Consider the following 18,124-nt stretch of genomic DNA (forward strand, 5'->3'; position numbering starts at 1 on the left):
GCGTGGGTTTCCTCCGGGTGCTCCGGTTTCCTCCCACAGTCCAAAGATGTGCGGGTTAGGTTGATTGGCCAGGTTAAAATTGCCCCTGAGATGCGTAGGTTAGAGGGATTAGCGGGTAAATATGTGGGGGTAGGGCCTGGGTGGGATTGTGGTCGGTGCAGACTCGATGGGCCGAATGGCCTCCTTCTGCACTGTAGGGTTTCTATGATTTCTATGACACAACCCCTGGTGACAATACTCTGACTGAAGTACTTTGTAAATCTGGTTTTGTCTAACATTTGCAGGTAGGAGTTTTAGTCTGATGGCACTGGTAATAAATACTATAAGATTGAATAAAACTTTTATTATTCATTCTTTAGATGTGGGCATTGTTGACTGGGACCACATTTATTACCCCTCTCTCTAAAGGCCCTTGAATTCAATGACTTACTCGGCCAATTGAGAGTCAATCATATTGTTGCAGGTTTGTGACATTTGGACCAGGCCAGGATGGCAGATTTCATTCCCCAATGGACATTAGTGAACCAAATGAATTTTTACAACAATGGACAATGATTTGATGGCCATCATTAGACTTTTACTTCCACATATTTGCTGAATTCAAATTTCACCATCTGCCATGGTGGGATTCAAAGCCGGATTCCCAGGCTCTCCCAGAGCAGTACCTTGGATCCCTGGATTACTAGGCCAGTGAAAATACCACTACTCCACTGCTTCCCCACTGGAGGGAGTGAGATTGTAAGATTTGTTTCCTTAAATTATTTATTATGAGATTGGAACAATATTGCCAGTGCACAAACATCTCCCTAAATACAGAAAAAAAACTGGTGCATAATGGTAACTTAAGATAACTTGGACTCCCAATAACATTTTCATTGATATAGTATACAAAGGAGTATACCATGTAATTCTAATCTTGAAGGTCAAATTGTTTTGATCTTGTTTTTTCAGGGTGCTTTGAGTGTTGCATCAAGTGTCTGGGAGGTATTCCCTACGCATCGTTGATTGCCACCATCCTACTGTACGCTGGTGTGGCACTGTTCTGTGGCTGCGGACATGAAGCTCTCTCTGGGACTGTCACAATCCTGCAGAATAACTTTGATTTGGTAAGAGGTGCTGGAGACACCTTAGACGTTTTCACTATGTAAGTAATTCCACTTATTACCCGTTGTAATTTTTTAAAAATGCGTTTGTGGGACATGGGAGTCGCTGGCTGGCCAGCATTATTGCCCATCCCTTGGAGGGCAGTTGAAAGTCTAGCGCACTTGGTGTTGACTAGAACCTCAGGTGCATCGGCGGTGCCTCATTTGGTAGCCTTCTTGCCTCTGAATCACAAGGGTTGTGCATTTAAATTCTCCTCCAGAGCACATAATTCTGGCTGACCCTTCATTGCAGAACAGAGGGAGTGCTGCCCTGTCGGAGGTGCATATCTTGGATATGTCAAATGAGGCTCTGTCTGCCCTTCAAGTGAACACAGATGATCTCATGACATTATTTTAAAGAAGAACAGGGTGTTCTACCTAGGGTCTTGATAGTTACCCCTCAACAAACATCACTAGATGGGTTATCTGGTCAATCTAACTTTGAAGGTGCATAAATTATCGTAAAAAGCTTTAGTACAAAAGTAGTCATGAAAGGCACTATCAAAATGCAAATCTCTATATTTTTATTTTGTTGAATGAAGATATTTTTTTGTGAAAGTTTTTCATCTTATACTCAACAGGTCAATTAACCAAATACCAAATGTAAAGGGGACAACAATTTATACTGTCTGAGAAGAGAGAATTGATTGGTTGGCAAGTAGACTCTGTTTGCTAGAGGTGTTACCATAAAGAATGCACCATTTGATGGTGACTGACAGTTAACTACCAAGCATTATTCAAAATTTAAACCAGGCAGGTTGACTCTGAATGGTTAAGACATTAATCTAACATGTCTGAATGGGCTCCATGAAATAGATTCCCTTTCCTTGACACACTACTTGAGAAATTTTCTGGGGTTCTCTACCACTGTCTAACGCAGGACTATGTTCAGTGGTCAATATATGTGCTGGGATTCTTACAGTTCAACACGCTATAAAATTGGCCTTATCAGGAACCTTGTTCACCTGCAAGCTTGATGCTGAAAAAGGGTGCCTCAAAGGCATCCTACTGCATAATCATTGAATCATAGAATCCCTGCAGTGCACCTCACCCTCAGGCCACCTCCCCTGCCTATTCCCATAACCCCACGTGTTTTCCATGGCTAATCACCCTAACCTACACATCTTGGGACATTAATGGGAAATTTAGCATGGCCAATCCATCTTTGGACTGTGGGAAGAAACCAGAGCACCCGGAGGAAACTCACGCAGACATGGGGAGAATGTGCAACTCCAGTGACCCAAGGATGGAATTGAATCAGGTCCCTGGAGCTGTGAGGCAGCAGTGCTAACCACTGTGCCACCCTCATCAGATCATTTTGCACTGTGTATCATACAAACTCATGAACTAGCCTAAGGTTGTCACTTCCAGTCCTGAAAAGTGTCACGTCTACCTCTGGTTACCCTGGAAGGTATTTAAAACATCTAAGCAATAGGTGAAGCTAGCTGCTTGATGCTGTGACCTTGCAGTAGTGACACACATGGTTTTTGCCACTAACACAATTCTGCCTGAAACCAAAAAGACATTGTGTCTCTCACACAAATGAGTATTGTGGTACAGGAATTTCAGTGCCAGTGTGATGCTAAGCATGTCGGGCAGATGTCCCAAAGACTGGCAGATCATATCAAACAGCATGCCCCAGCCTCTGTTCGCAATGTGCAAGGCACAAACCATACACCAAACAGCTCTTCCTTGCAAAACTCAACATTAAATGTGATTCCGTGATTTGACAACATTTGTTAAATAATCCTCAGTATGCTAAAAAAAATACACTGATCATCAATTTACGATTGTTAGTCAGGCTCACAGTGTGGCGCTTTTGCATGTACCAGAAGCGACATATGTTAATACGTAGGACCCTGTCACTTGCAGACAGAAAGAACACGTACACACATTGCACCTGTTTCAGCTAAACAAAATAAGTGACAGTCGCCTGTTGGTTCACTCTTCAGGGGAATGCCTTGACCAATGAGAGTCAAGCTGTCTGGTTTAAATTTCAAGTAATGCTTGGCAGTTAACTGTCAGTCACCATCAACTGGTGCAAATCGGAGCCCACTTGCCAAGCAATCAGCATTCTCTTCTAATAGAGGATAAACTGTCGTTTCATTTAAATTTGGTATTCTTGCAAGTTGTCTTGATGAGTGGAAGATGAAAATCTTCAACAAAAGAAGTCTCTTTTTTCAGCAATACTCAAATTCTGTACAGACAAACAACTATTTCTCTTCTGTTCACAGTTTTATCCAAACAGTTTGTCAAAAGATTTCGGAATATTGGTCTGGATCTTCTGAGCAGCAGCAATGATAGTCGAATTGCCGCAGCGTTTTCAAATCCTCCCAACATGACAATACTGCACATTTCTCCCAGAGTCCACCAATACCGACTGTCAAATAATTGTGCAGTGCAGCATTCCACAGGGAATTCCATCAGAGCTGAGTAGAGTTGGAGGAAGACAGGCCTTGTCCCATTTTTATAGTGTTAGCTGCTGTGATAAATTAAAATGTCCAGACTTTGAATATTAGTGAACGGATGAGTGAATGGCTGAGTGGATGGAATGGTTTGGTGCGTGAGGTGAGTAAAAGTGTTGGTGCTAAGGGTGTAAGTGGATCAGGTCAGCAAGTAGGCAAGGGTGAGATGGGTAACTGGGTGAGTGAGGTGGGTAGGACAGTACATGGATGAGGTGAGTGAGGAACGCAAATAGATAAGTGGGTCGAGTAGGGGATAGGGTCGGCAGGGCAGTAAGTGGGTTCTGTGGGTAGGGGTTTGTGGGTAGTCAGCTTTGCGGTGATAATCGTGCATAACAACAGAAAGTGCTGGTTAAACACAAAAGGACTGACAGCATCTGTGGAGAGGGAAACAGAGTTAATGGTCGGAACTCTACCATCTCGCCCGTCACGGAATCAGAGCAGGCGAGGGTTCAACAATGGCAGTCTCCATTGACCTTGTGTGGGAATTTCCGGTCTCACTCGAGAGAGGTCGTAAAATCCCACCCATTGGGGGCGATTCTTCCAAAAGTGCTGAATTGGCGGGAAAACTGTTCTAGATCGCGACAGTTCTGACAGTTCAGCTGAATCCCCGCACTGAAGAGGTCCCAGTCGTGAATCTCATAAAAAACCCAGGGGAGCGGGGCCTATTCGCACCAGAGTTTGACAGTTCTGGAACTCTGCGCATGCGCAGTGGTCCTGATCTGTTAGTCTCCCGTTTGCTGGCCTGCCCGATCGCTGGCCAACCTGGGACCCCCGCAGTGCTGCCACTCCAGCTCCTCCCCACGGCCCGATCGCAGCCTCCACAGCAATTACCCCACCCCCTTCACCCCGGCAGAACCCATCCCCCCGCTGACCCCTCCGGGGTCAGAACCCTGCTGGAGGCAGCCCCCCCCCCCCCCCCCCCCCCCACTGGAAGATCACCCCTCCCCCACACCCGTCCCAATTGTTGCCCTCCCTCCTTCCCAGACCAATCCCAATACAGAGTGACAGCAGGACCCCCACCAATCGCACCTAGGCCCTGCCCACAATAGGCCCCACCCCCTTGGCACTGCCCGATGCCCAATGGGCAGTGCCAATGTGTCTCCTGGGCATGGGCACTTTGTCCCTTAAGCAGTGCCAGGGGGCATAGGCTGGCACTGCCAGGGTGCCCAGGCCCAGGGGGAACCACCCCCACTGCCAACCTACCCCCTGGGGGGCCCCGATTGCCCCCCTACATTCCGGCGGGGTCCCCCACTAGCTCCCCGAACGTGAGGAGCTAGCCTGATCCCCGTCGGAGTGAAGTATTTCTGGCGGGGTGGGAGATTCGATCGGGACCTCCTGATAATTAGCAAATCTACATATTTAAAATAGATTTTCAAAAGATTGAAATTACTTACCTGCCTTTCCATTGGTTTCCAGCATGGTCTGGCTGGTGACTGTTCTGATGTGGAGATGCCGGCGTTGGACTGGGGTAAACGCAGTAAGAGTTTTATCAACACCAGGTTAAAGTCCAACAGGTTTATTTGGTAGCAAATGCCATTAGCTTTCGGAGCACTGCTCCTTCGTCAGATGGAGTGAAAATCTGCTCTCAAACAGGGCTTACAGAGACACAAAATCAAGTTACAGAATACTGATTAGAATGCGAATCTTTACAGCTGATCAGGTCTTAAAGATACAGACAATGTGAGTGGAGGGAGCATTCGGCACAGGTTAAAGAAATGTGTGACTGCTCGCCAGCTCTGTTCCCCGCGCATGCCCAAATACCCATTGAAGGCTGCAGATGCGCGTCTCCTGGCCGGACCCACCAGAAAAGTGGCGGGCGCAGATGGGAGAATCCCACCCATTATTTCGAGTCTGTCTGACACCAAACGCGGTAGAATCGTAATGGGTTATAAAGTTGTGGGGGGGGGGGGGGGGGGGGGGGGGTGGTGGGTGGAGTGGGGGGGGGGGGGGCGGAGACGGTGGAGCAGAATAGAAGATTAGAGATTCGTCAGAGCTGAGGAGAGATTGACAAAGATGTCATGGACTCAAGACACGGGAATGTTAATGGCAGCTTTAAAGACTAAAGAAGGTGATGATAGAAGCCTAAAGGTGAGATAGTTGTCAGTGTTAATAGGAGAACAAAGCTCAGTGTTTCGTGAGTCCTTTTTTGTTTGCCCTAATGGCACAACCCCCCTGCCTGCCCCGCCCCACCTCCCACCCCCCTCCCCCCCAAGGTTCTCCTCCTCAGGGTGGGGTAGGCAGGGAGAGCCTCACAGCTTGGCTGGAGCAGTGAAACCCTGATCTCCCCCTGTGTCTTGTAGAAAGGAGGGCGGAAGAAAAATGCCTTTAAAATCGACTGAATAGGAACCAGTCTCGACTGATTGTGATACCTGGGCCAGGCTTGCCTACATATCAACTAGGGTCAGGTATCTGCAAACGATCTGCATCTTCTCAGGAATGAACGAAAGACCGTTGTATTAATGGTATCTGTGAAGCTTCTGGCTGAAGAGTCAGCAAAGCTTGAAAGCCTCACATGCATGATTAATATAGCATGCACAAAAAGAACCTAATGATTATATTTCAGAACCGAGAGGTCTGCACTTTCTCTGTTGAAGAAGGAAGCAGAATGAGTGCTCAGATTTACTCATGCCTTTGTAGCTGACAGGAAAATGCGACTTTCCACATTTTGTAAAGTAACGTGTGTGTCAGCATATTTGATGATGGGAAATGACTTTGAAAAGTGTTACCACAGCCTTCATTTGGACTAAGGCTTATTAAATCTGTATTGAATTTTGATTCACCAGGAATTGGCTATCCAGACCCTTGAACCTATTCTACCAGTCACTTAGATCACAGCAAATCTGTATCTTAACTCCATCATTTGTATGTTAAAACTCTTTATGTAAAAGAAATCCACCACAAACAGTTTGAAATTTTAATTTATTCCCCCCCCCACGCCCCCCACCCCCCCCCCCCCCCCCCCCACCCCCACCCCAACCCCCACTGCCCCAGTCTCAACAACAATCCTATTGGAGAAAGAGAGTTTCAGATTTCAACTAAGATTCGTGTGAAGAAGTACCTCCTGACATCACCCCTGAATGATTTAGGTTACGCCCCCTTGTCTGCCGCTGCCCTGCCAAACAAAATAGTTTCTTTCTATCTACCTATAAGACCATAAGAAATACACAAAAACACAAAATGCATAAGATCACAATCACCAGGGAGGAGTGTTCCCTTTCAGTCGGGCAACACTTCAGCAGTCAAGGGTATTCAGCCTCCGATCTTCGGGTAAGCGTTCTCTAAGGCGGCCTTCAAGACATACAACGCAGATTCACTGAGCAGAAACTGACAGCCAAGTTCTGCATGCATGAGGACAGCCTCAACTGGGATCTTGGATTCATGTCACACTACATGTAACCCCCACCATTTGGCCGGGGCTTGCAAAATCCTACTAACTGTCCTGGCTTGAGAAAATTCACACCCCTTTAACCTGTGATTATCCCTCTCTCCACTCACATTGTCTGTACCTGTAAAGACTTGATTACCTGAAAAGACTCGCATTCCAACCATTATCTTGCAATTGTGTCTTTGTCTACATATGCCATGTTTGTGAACCCAACTCTTAACTCACCTGATGAAGGAGCAGCGCTCCAAAAGCTCGTGATTCCAAATAAATCTGTTGGACTTTAACCTGGTGTTGTGAGACTTCTTACTCTGCTTACCCCAGTCCAACACTGCATCTCCACCTTATAGCTACCATAAGAAATAGGAACAGGAGGAGACCATTCAGCCCTTCGAACCTGCTCCATCATTTAATCAGATTATGGCTGATCTGCCACTCACTAAATTCACTTCCCTGCTTATCCCCCTAATCTTTAACTCCCCAACTGATTAAAAATCTATTGATCTCAGCTTCGAAAATGTTCAAGGTCTCAGCCTCCACTGCTTCCTGTAATCATCTTAAACAACACAATTAGATCACCTTTCAATCTGCTGCACACAAAGGAACACATACCTTGGGTGGGATTTCTCCAGCCCCGTCTGCCGCTGGGATTATCCAGTCCTGCCACAAGTCAATGGATTTGTGGCCGGGCCGCTGAATTTCCTGCGGCAAGTCCTGCATTGACGGGGCTGAATAATCCCAGTCTTAGTCTTGTCCTCTTAACACCATAGTTTTAGCTCAGACATCAAGCTTTTGAACCCATGTTACACCCTCTCCCAGGTCAATATATTCTACCTGAGATGCGCTGTCTAGAACTAAACACAGCGTTCTAACTGGGAATGAACCAAAGCTTGATGTAACTGTAACAGAATAGCCTTATCTGTGTATTAAATGAGTAGCAAAATGGGAAACTCTGGATCTATTGTGTGTCACTTACTCTGTGAATGTTCTCATCTTAACTCAGTCAAATTGATTCACTGAGATAGCTCTTGGGTGCTCTCTCCCCATCCAGGAGAATTCAAGCTATCAATTGCCACCTATTAAATGAGCTGGCAGAAGCTGTATCGAAACACTGGAGGAACACTATTGTCTGCTCACAGATTGTACATTCTAATGACTTGATCCTGATGTTTGCAATTCACTGTCACAAACTGATCCTTTCTGAGTACAATTTAAATCAGCTTAACAATGGATATGGCTGGGTTCCCAGTTACATGGGCTGGAGTGATTAGGAACACAAGCACTCTCTACCACTTGTTGTCAATTTGTTCCTTCTTGAAATTGGACTATGGGTTCAAGGCTCCAGGACTTGAGCCTGTCATTCAGACTGGTACTCGAGTGCACTATTGAAGGAGTCCAGCAACATTATAGAATCCTTACAGTGCAGGAGAGATCATTCGGCCCATTGGATCTGCCAACTCTCTGACAGAGTTTCTTACCCAGGCCTTCTCCCCTTGCCCTATCCCCGTAAGCCCACACATTTAACCATGGCTAATCCATTTAACTTACACATTTCGGAACACTAAGAGGCAATTTAACATGACCAATCCACCTAACCTGCACATCTTTGGACTGTGGGAGAAAACCAGAGCACCCGGAGGAAACCCACGCGGACACGGGGAGAATGTGCAAGCTCCACACAGACAGTCACCTAAGGCTGGAATTGAACCTGGGTCTCTGGCACTGTGTTTCTTGAAAAGAACCAGTGTCACTACTGGCCGTGTGACACCATGTGGGCTTGAATGAGCTGGTTTGATAATGAGGTTGAAGCCAATACATGTTAATTATTCATTTGTGTGATGTAGGTATTGCTGGCAAGGCTAACATTCATTGCCCATCCCTTGTTACCCTTGAGAAGGCATTGGTGAGCCACCATCTTGCACCCTTGCAGTCCATATGATTAAGGTACATCCACAGTGGTGCTGGGATTTTATTCATCCGTTGCAGAAAACTAGAGCTCAAATGATCTTCCACTCATTATAGGTGATTCAGTAATTTCTATGCATGTGTGAGAGAGAAAGAGATTCAGAGAGGCCTGAATGGGCCTTAAGGCACAATTAAATTATTCATCGATCTATGGTGCTGATAATGCACTGCAACAGTGCAATCATGAGCCTTCCCAGCCCACGTAATGTTTTTGATGGATGTGAAGAAATATTCTGTGAGGCATTGGCTTTTCCAAATTTGGTCCTGAGAGAAAAATATGAAAGCTCGGAGCAGGAACAAGCTATTTGGCCTTTTAAGCTTATCCTGCCATTCACAAGAAGGTCATATTCCCCTTCCCACACCCACATGACTAACCTCCCTGAATCTATATGAGAGAAAAGATCCCCACTGAGTGTCAAGGAACAAAGGCTAAGTGGGCCCCAATTGCACACAGCTTCGAAACAAAATTTGCTTCTATTCTTTCATTGAGTGTGGGCTTCACTTGCAAGACCAGCATTTATGCCTATCCGGAGTTACCCTTTAACTGAGTGGCTTGCTCAGCCATTTCAGTGGGCAGTTAAGAGTCAACCATACTGCTGTGGATCTGGAGTCACAGTTAGGCCAGACCAGGTAAGGACAGCAGATTTCCTTCCCGAAAGGACATTAGTGAACCAGATGGGTTTTTGTGGCAATCAACAATGTTTTCATGGTCATTGTGAGATTTTTAATTCCAGCTTGAATTCAAATTTCACCATCTGCCGTGGCAGGATTCGAACCCAGGTCCCCAAAGCATTTTCCAGTATCTCTTCATTGCTAGCCCAGTGTCAATACCACTGTACCACGGCCTCCCCAATGTAAAAATTTGAACTATGAGATATACAGAATGATCCTCCATTCTAAACAGAAGTATGTATGTAGAATCACTACAGCACAGAAGGAGGCCATTTGGCCCATCGAGTCTGCACCGACCGCAATCCCACCCAGGCCCTATCCTCATGACCCCATGTATTTACCCTACTAGTCCCCCTGACACAAAGGGGAAATTTAGCATGGCCAATCAACCTAAACCTGACATCTTTGGACTATGGGAGGAAACCAGAACACCCAGAGGAAACCCTCACAGACACGGGGAGAATGTGTAAACTCCACATAGACAGTGACCCAAGCCGGGAATCGGACCCAGGTCTCTGGAGCTGTGAGGCAGAAGTGCTAACCACTGTGCCATCGTGCCACCCTATAAATATCCTTGGATTCGGCTTCCTATCTTTTGTGCTAAACAAAAAGAAATTCTGGCCTGCGTACAAATACGTTTAAAGGCAGAGGGGTAATATAGGGCCTAAGTCGTTTGATTGTTTGATATGTTCATATTGAGTTCTTTTTTTGTAAGGTAAAAACAATTAAACTAAGTATGAAAACAGCAAATGACAGAACATGTTGTTGATGCTGATACACTGGGACGGCACGGTGGCATAGTGATTAGCATTATTGCCTCACAGAGCCAGGGACCCAGGTTTGATTCCCAGCCTGGGTCACTGTCTGTGCAGAATCTGCACGTTCTCCCTGTGTCTGCATAGGTTTCCTCCGGGGGCTCCAGTTTCCTCCCACAGCCTTAAAGACGTGCAAATTCGGTGCATTGGCCACGCTAAATTCTCCCTCAGTGTACCCGAACAGGCACCGGACTGTGGCGACTTGGCGATTTTAGAAACATAGAAACATAGAAAAACTACAGCACAAACAGGCCCTTCGGCCCACAAGTTGTGCCGAACACATCCCTACCTTCTCGACCTACCTATAACCCTCCATACTATTTTCACAGTAACTTCATTGCAGTGTTAATGTCAGCCAACTTGTGACACTAATAAATAAACTTTAAAAACTTAGATGTATTGTTCATCCTTGGTGATGCTTGTGAATTAATATTTATAAATTTTCCTCTGCAGGATTGACATCTTCAAGTATGTAATCTATGGTGTGGCAGCTGCCTTCTTTGTCTATGGCATTCTGCTGATGGTAGAAGGGTTTTTCACAACTGGTGCCATTAAGGATCTTTATGGAGACTTCAAGATCACCACCTGTGGCCGATGCGTTAGTGGCTGGGTACGTAATATCATTTCATTCTACCCACTTTATTGTAGATCTGAGTCTTTATCTATATTGAACATGACTAAATGCTGGTCGAGCGTAAATCACACTTCTTGATTCTTTCTTTCGTGGGATGTGGGTAAGGGCAGCATTTGTTGCCCATCCTTAATTGCCCTTGAGCTGAGTGGTTTGCTCGGCCATTTCAGGGGGCCGTTAGGAGTTCACCACATTGCTGTGGGTTTGGAGTCACATGTTGGTCAGACCAGGTAAGGATGGCAGATTTCTTTAACTAAAGGATATTAGTGAACCAGATCATAGAATCATACAATCCCTACAGTGCAGAAGGAGGCCATTTGGCCCATTGAGCCTGCACCGACAACAGTCCTAACCAGACCCTAACCCCGTAACCTCATGTATTACCCAGCTAATCCCCTGACACAAATTGGCAATTTAGCATGCCCAATCCGCCTAACCTATGCATCTTGTGACACATAGGGGCAATTTAGATGGCCAATCAACCTAACCCACACATCTTTGAAATGTGGGAGGAAACCAGAGCAGCCGGAAGAAACCCACGCAGACATGGGGAGAATGTGCAGACTCCACACAATTTTTAATGGCAATTGATGATAATTTCATTGTTACTGTCACCGATACTACCTTTCAATTCCAGATACTATCAATTGAATTCAAATTCCACCAATTGCTGCGGTGAGATTTGAACCCATGTCCCCAGAATATTAATCTGGGCCTTTGGATTATTAGTCCAGTGACACCTCCCCCTTCCCTCTATGCATTTAAGGGCTTCAGTTAATATTCATCATTTTGATTCGATTTGATTTATTATTGTCACATGTATTAACATATAGTGAAAAGTATTGTTTCTTGCATGCTATACAGATAAAACATACCGTTCATAGAGAAGGAAACGAGAGAGTGTAGAATGTAGTGTTACAGTCATAGCTAGGATGTAGAGAAAGATCAAGGTAAGTCCATTCAAAAGTCTGACAGCAGCAGGGAAGAAGCTGTTCTTGAGTCAGTTGGTACGTGACCTCAGAGTTTTGTATCTTTTTACCGAAGGAAGAAGGTGGAAAAGAGAATGTCCGGGGTGTGTGGCATCCTTAGTTATGCTGGCTGCTTTTGCCAAGTAAGAGTTTTAACAACACCAGGTTAAAGTCCAACAGGTTTATTTGATAGCAAATACCATTAGCTTTCGGAGCACTGCTCCTTCGTCAGATGGAGTGGAAATGTGCTCTCAAATAGGGCACAGAGACACAAAATCAAGTAACAGAATACTGATTAGAATGTGAACCCCTACAGCCAACCAGATCTTAAAGATACAGACACCCACATTGTCTGTATCTTTAAGATCTGGTTGGTTGTAGGGATTCGCATTCCAATCAGTATTCTGTAACTTGATTTTGTGTCTCTGCGCCCTGTTTGAGAGCACATTTCCACTCCATCTGACGAAGGAGCAGCACTCCGAAAGCTAATGGTATTTGCTACCAAATAAACCTGTTGGACATTAACCTGGTGTTGTTAAAACTCTTACTGTGTTTACCCCAGTTCAACGCTGGCATCTCCACATCATGCTTTTGCCAATGCAGTGAGAAATGTAGACAGAATCAATGGATGGGAGGCTGGTTTGTGTGTGATGGATTGGGCTACATTCACAAACTTTTGTAGTTCCTTGCGGTCTTGGGCAGAGCAGGAGCCATACCAAGCTGTGATACAACCAGAAAGAATGCTTTCTGTGGTGCATTTGTGAAAGTTGGTGAGAGTCGTAGCTGACATGCCAAATTTCCTTAGTCTTCTGAGAAAGTAGAGGCATTGGTGGGCTTTCTTAACTATAGTGTTGGCATGAGGGGACCAGGGCAGGTTGTTGGTGATCTGGACACCTAAAAACTTGATGCTCTTGACCCTTTCTACTTCATCCCCATTGATGTAGACAGGGATATGTTCTCCTTTACGCTTCCTGAAGTAAATGACAATCTCCTTCGCTTTGTTGACATTGAGGGAGAGATTATTGTTGATTATTATCAGCATGGATGATTTGAATTTTCCAGCTGCTACCCATCAAAAACCTCTGACCTTGTTTGCGCTGGGATTCTCCAGTGCCGCTGAAAGTGAATGGAAGTTTGGCAGGCCGAGATCTAGCCCCCCGGATCCCTCGCTTCACATTTATAATTGTATCCTTTGTTTTATATTGTCTTTCCTCCTTCCTGCCTCACTGCACATTCAGCTTTAAATTCCATCTGCCATGCGTCCTGCCGCCCCATCAGCCTGTCTATGCCCTCTGGCAGTCTATCACTAGCCCCCTCACAATTCACAATGCTACCAAGGACAGCAGGAACCACCTGCAGTGGGGGAAGGGGGCAACTCTGCCATGTTTCTGACTTCATGGACTGAAATAGGCAGAATCTCTTTTGCAGCGCTAGCACATTCAGTGATGAAGGACTTGGGTAAGTAGTGGGGAGTCAGCAATGCAAACATCGTATTTCCTCTTCCTTTAGCTTGTATTCCTATTGGTATAGCCTCGTAACAAGCTGCCTGGAAAGTGCTTTTGGAGCAGAAACTGTGCCGTGTCATCCCTCATTCAGTTTGTAAGCCTTGTGTGAAAAGGGACTCTCGCTGCAGTCCTGCCTCATAACAAATTAAACAAAGCAAGCTGAATAAAAGAAACACAATCTCAGGAGAGCAGGAGCTGCAGTCTGGCAGCCTCTTAAGATTCTTGCCTCAAGGCCTCAAATGTAGACAGGCATTGTTCACAATGTTGGAAGGATGTAGTGAAAATCCCAAATAACAACTGGTTGGTGACAGATTGTCCACTGACACTGCCGGCAGTGTAGAACTATCATCACTTGCCAGAGGGAAAATGGGACGGCACGGTAGAACAGCGGTGAGCGCTGCTGCCTGACAGCGCCAGCAACCCAGGTTCGATTCCCAGCTTCGGTCACTGTCTGTGTGGAGTTTGCACATTCTCCCCGTGTCTGCGTGGGTTTCCTCAGGGTGCTCCGGTTTCCTCCCACAATAGAAAGTTGTGCAGCCATGCTAAAATGCCCCTTAGTGTCAGGGGGACTCGCTGGGGTAAATGCATGGGGTTACGGGGAGAGGGACTGGATGGAATTGTCGGTGCAGACTCGATGGGCTGAATGGCCTCCTTCTGCACTGTAGGGATTCTATGGATTCTATGAAAATCGTTCCCATTTTTCAGCGCTGACGCAAGTGTGCTGAGTCGAATGACATCCTTCTGCGTTCTGCCATTATATTATTTGCACACCCATTCACTTTAATCGCTACATTATTCCACTCCCACTTGTAACCAGATGCAGAATCGATCAGCTATTCTGGACGTACTATATTTAAACAGCAGCTTATTTTAAATGACTCGTTAATCAATACGTGCAACAGACTGTGGTTAATAACATCAAACTGTGTGAGGGCTTTTAACATAAACACCTTAGAAACATAGAAATTAGAAGCAGGAGTAGGTCATTTGGCTTTTTGAGCCTGCTCCGCCATTTCCCTTGATCATAGCTGATCATCGAATTCAATATCCTGATCCCCCCTTCCCCCCACAGCCCTTGATCCCTTTAGCCACAAGAGCAACATCTAATTTCTTCTTGAAATCAGACAACGTTTTGGCCTCAGCTCCTTTCTGTGGTGCTGGGCGATAAATGCTGTCCTGTCAGCAATGGCAACATCCCGTGAAAGAATAAGAAAGATCTCGAAGTAGCAGAGACACGATGAGTTTCTTCTTCACTGTAAATGTTCATTCTGGGACTCAGTAATTTTCCCTCCAGTTTTCTTCAGTGTTATGGTCTCTCTAACATTTGACAGGGTGCAAAAACCCTTGAGGAATGAGACCCAAATATCACACAGTGTGATGGTAATTCTGTCTGTGCCATGCATCGGAAGAACTTTACAAGATTGATACCCGGAATGAGCAGGTTGTCCAATGAGGGAACATAGAACATAGAACAGTACAGCACAGAACAGGCCCTTCGGCCCACGATGTTGTGCCGACCTTCATCTGAAACCAAGATCAAGCTATCCCACTCCCTATCATCCTGGTGTGCTCCATGTGCCTATCCAATAACCGCTTAAATGTTCCTAAAGTGTCTGACTCCACTATCACTGCAGGCAGTCCATTCCACACCCCAACCACTCTCTGCGTAAAGAACCTACCTCTGATATCCTTCCTATATCTCCCACCATGAACCCTATGGTTGAAGTTGGAAAGACCGGCCTTACTTCCGCTGGAATTTAAAGGAGGGCAACTTGATTGATGTATGTAACATCCTGAGTTGTCTCGACAAGGTGGACATGGAACGGATGCTGCCTCTTGTGGGTGAGCTCAGAAATAGTGGGCACTGATTTAAAATTAGGGGGCGTCCTTTTAGGGCAGAGATGAGGAGGATACTCTTTCTCTCAGAGATTTGTGTGATGTTGGAACGTGTGGGCATTGGGCAGTGCCAAGCGGGCAGGGCCAGAGCAGGGGCGGGACCTATAGGGGGCAGGGCCTCTGGGCAGGGGATCAGTGAGGGTGGGGATAGGGTGTTCCGCTGCCACTCTGCACTCGGCGGTGACAGAGGGAGGATGGCCAGTAATCGGGGTGGGGGGGGGGGGGGGGATGTCGGCCTGCTGGGGTGTTCGGGACTGCGGTTGGGGGGGCGGGGAGGGGGGATCGGGAGATTGGGACTGCTGGGTGGGGGGAGATTGAGGCCGGCCGGGGAGGGGTGGGGGACTTGTGTTCGGGAGGCAGGCGATCGGGAGTGGGGGGCAGTCGCACGGCTGGTGATTGGGGGGGGGGGCGGGGAGGGGGGTTGCTGGGCTGAATAATGATCGGGCTGGCCAGCTTTCGGGAGGCCGGTGGGGTGGGACTATTGCATAAGTAGGTAATGTGACATGGTGCCATAATATGAAACTTTAATAGCGGATTAAGTTAGATCACTGGAGCAATTTTCTCTGTGATTGGACTCTTGTTGCTCCCAGTAGACATCGAGGGGCGGATCGTTCGTAAACATATGGATCACTTGAGGAGTAGAGAGACGTTCTGACAGCCAGTGTTTCTGTCAAGAAATGTTTTCGAACCTGTATGCACTAAAGTACATGCGTACTTGCTCAACCTGCTTTCACTGATGGCTCCATGGAAGCAAGTAGTAATGAATTGTCTGTAAAAGAGGTACCCATTATTTGCAGTTCCTGTTAATGTTGATCCGGTGGAAGTATCTCAGACTACAGAATTACACCATTCTACAAGAAACAGAAAGAACCCCTCAAAGACTCAATTGTCCAACCTGTTTAGTTAGATTTGGGACTGAACAACTTGGTTACTGAAGATTGTATAAAGGCGTTAAAGGAGGAGGGGTGTGGTGATTGTCGCTTTAAGGGAGACATCGCAGAAGAAGGACCAATTAGGTCAAGGGTGGGTAATCACCCCAGGGGATGGAGCTCTTTCTTCAGTAGGAGACATCTGAAGATATGTAGTAGACATGAAGGGACTGGGGCAGCCACTGTCTTAGTTTTAAACATCACCCCCTGGTTCAACATCAATTATCTGCATCAATTATGAGCAGGCATGAGCTGGATTTTCACATTAGTGTCTTTACCATGATTGAGGTGGCACGGTGGCACAGTGGTTAGCACTGCTGCCTCACCGCACTTAGTACCTGGGTTCGATTCCCGGCTTGGGTCACTGTCTGTGTGGAGTTTGCACATTCTTCCCGTGTCTGTATGGGTTTCCTCCAGGTGCTCCGGTTTCCTCCCACATTCCAAAGATGTGCGGGTTAGGTGAATTGGCCATGCTTAATTTTCCCTTAGTGGTAGGGGGACTAGGTGGGGAAAATGCATGGGGTTATGGGGATAGGGCCTGGGTGGGATCGTGGTCGATGTAGACTCGATGGACTGAATGGCCTTTTTCTGCACTGTCGATTATGATGGTATGATTCTGCATCTGTGACTTTTGGAACTAATGCTCTCACTAAACTTCTTGACAGATGATTTATGCGCTGTCTATACCTGGCAAAGTCAGAGAGCTGAGAGGTTATAATTATTAGGAAAGACTGAAGCGCTTTTTTCTAAAAAAAATAGAAACTGATGGGCACGCTAATAGACATCTTCAGAATGATGCAGGGGCTTGAGAATGGAGATGTGGTGAAATTGCTTCCACTTACAGGGAATCTAAAATTAGAGGTCATTAATATAAAACAATCAAATCCAATAAGGATGGAATTTGAATAATTATATTCTGAAAAGTAACTTGTCAAAATGGTTTAGAGTAATGTGCTAACGTATTGGAGATGATAATATCTAAGTATTCCTTCTATGGATTAGGAGCTGCATTGGATAAACTTTGTGGATTAGGGAAGTCTAATCAAACTCATTGAAATTCAATTTATCCAGTAAGTGGTTAGAACCTGGAATGTGCTACCACATAGAATTCCAATTCCAATTCTCTGCCCGCGACTGATGATGCGCTAAGGCAGACTTTCGCCTCTTTCCATAGCTAGTAATTCCTGGAATAAGTTGCGAGTCTGTCCCCAGAGGTTTATAGCTTGAGGAGCTCCAATCCACATCAAACATGGCTAACTGGGTGTCTCTCCTGCTCTGACCACCAGCCATTGGTGTGTTTGGAAGGGTTTTGCAGCTTGGCACTCAAAGGGGGCAATTCTGCCATCCTATTGCGCTGCGGGCCGGGAGATTTAAGGAGGGGCCGGATGAGCTCGATCTGTGTTGGGCGCCCAGGCCTGAGTGTGTCTCCCAGCGCTGGATTTCCAACACCGTCAACTCTCCACTGGAAATAGACGCAGAGCTGCATTATCTATGCTTCATTCAAACATATTTAAAATATAATTAGTGGGTTCGGGAGGGAAATCTCTGGGCCCGCTAGCATCTCCCCACCGCCAGGGGTAGTTTCACTTCAACGGGGAGCCAGCAGCCTGACCCCGCTGGAGTGAACGGGGCAATCGGGGCTCCCCAGACAGTCGGGCAGCAGCGAACTGTCCCCTGGGCATTTGCACTTTGGCAGTGCCAGCCTGGGACCCCTGGCTCTGCCCAATGGGCAAATTGCCAATGCCCATCGGGCA

At 46.3% G+C, this 18,124-nt stretch overlaps 1 protein-coding gene across 1 annotated transcript in view; it reads left to right on the forward strand.

Moving 5' to 3' along the window:
- Positions 1-18,124, forward strand: part of gpm6ab (glycoprotein M6Ab) — a 282,952-nt gene that overhangs the window by 211,381 nt on the left and 53,447 nt on the right. Inside the window, exons 2-3 of the mRNA XM_078215460.1 lie at positions 952-1,144; positions 10,895-11,051. Coding sequence (XP_078071586.1) covers positions 952-1,144; positions 10,895-11,051 — 350 coding nt within the window. The remainder of the gene's footprint in view (positions 1-951; positions 1,145-10,894; positions 11,052-18,124) is intronic.

This window comes from Mustelus asterias, chromosome 6 (genome assembly GCF_964213995.1).
Source record: "Mustelus asterias chromosome 6, sMusAst1.hap1.1, whole genome shotgun sequence".
NCBI classification, from domain to species: Eukaryota; Metazoa; Chordata; class Chondrichthyes; order Carcharhiniformes; family Triakidae; genus Mustelus; species Mustelus asterias.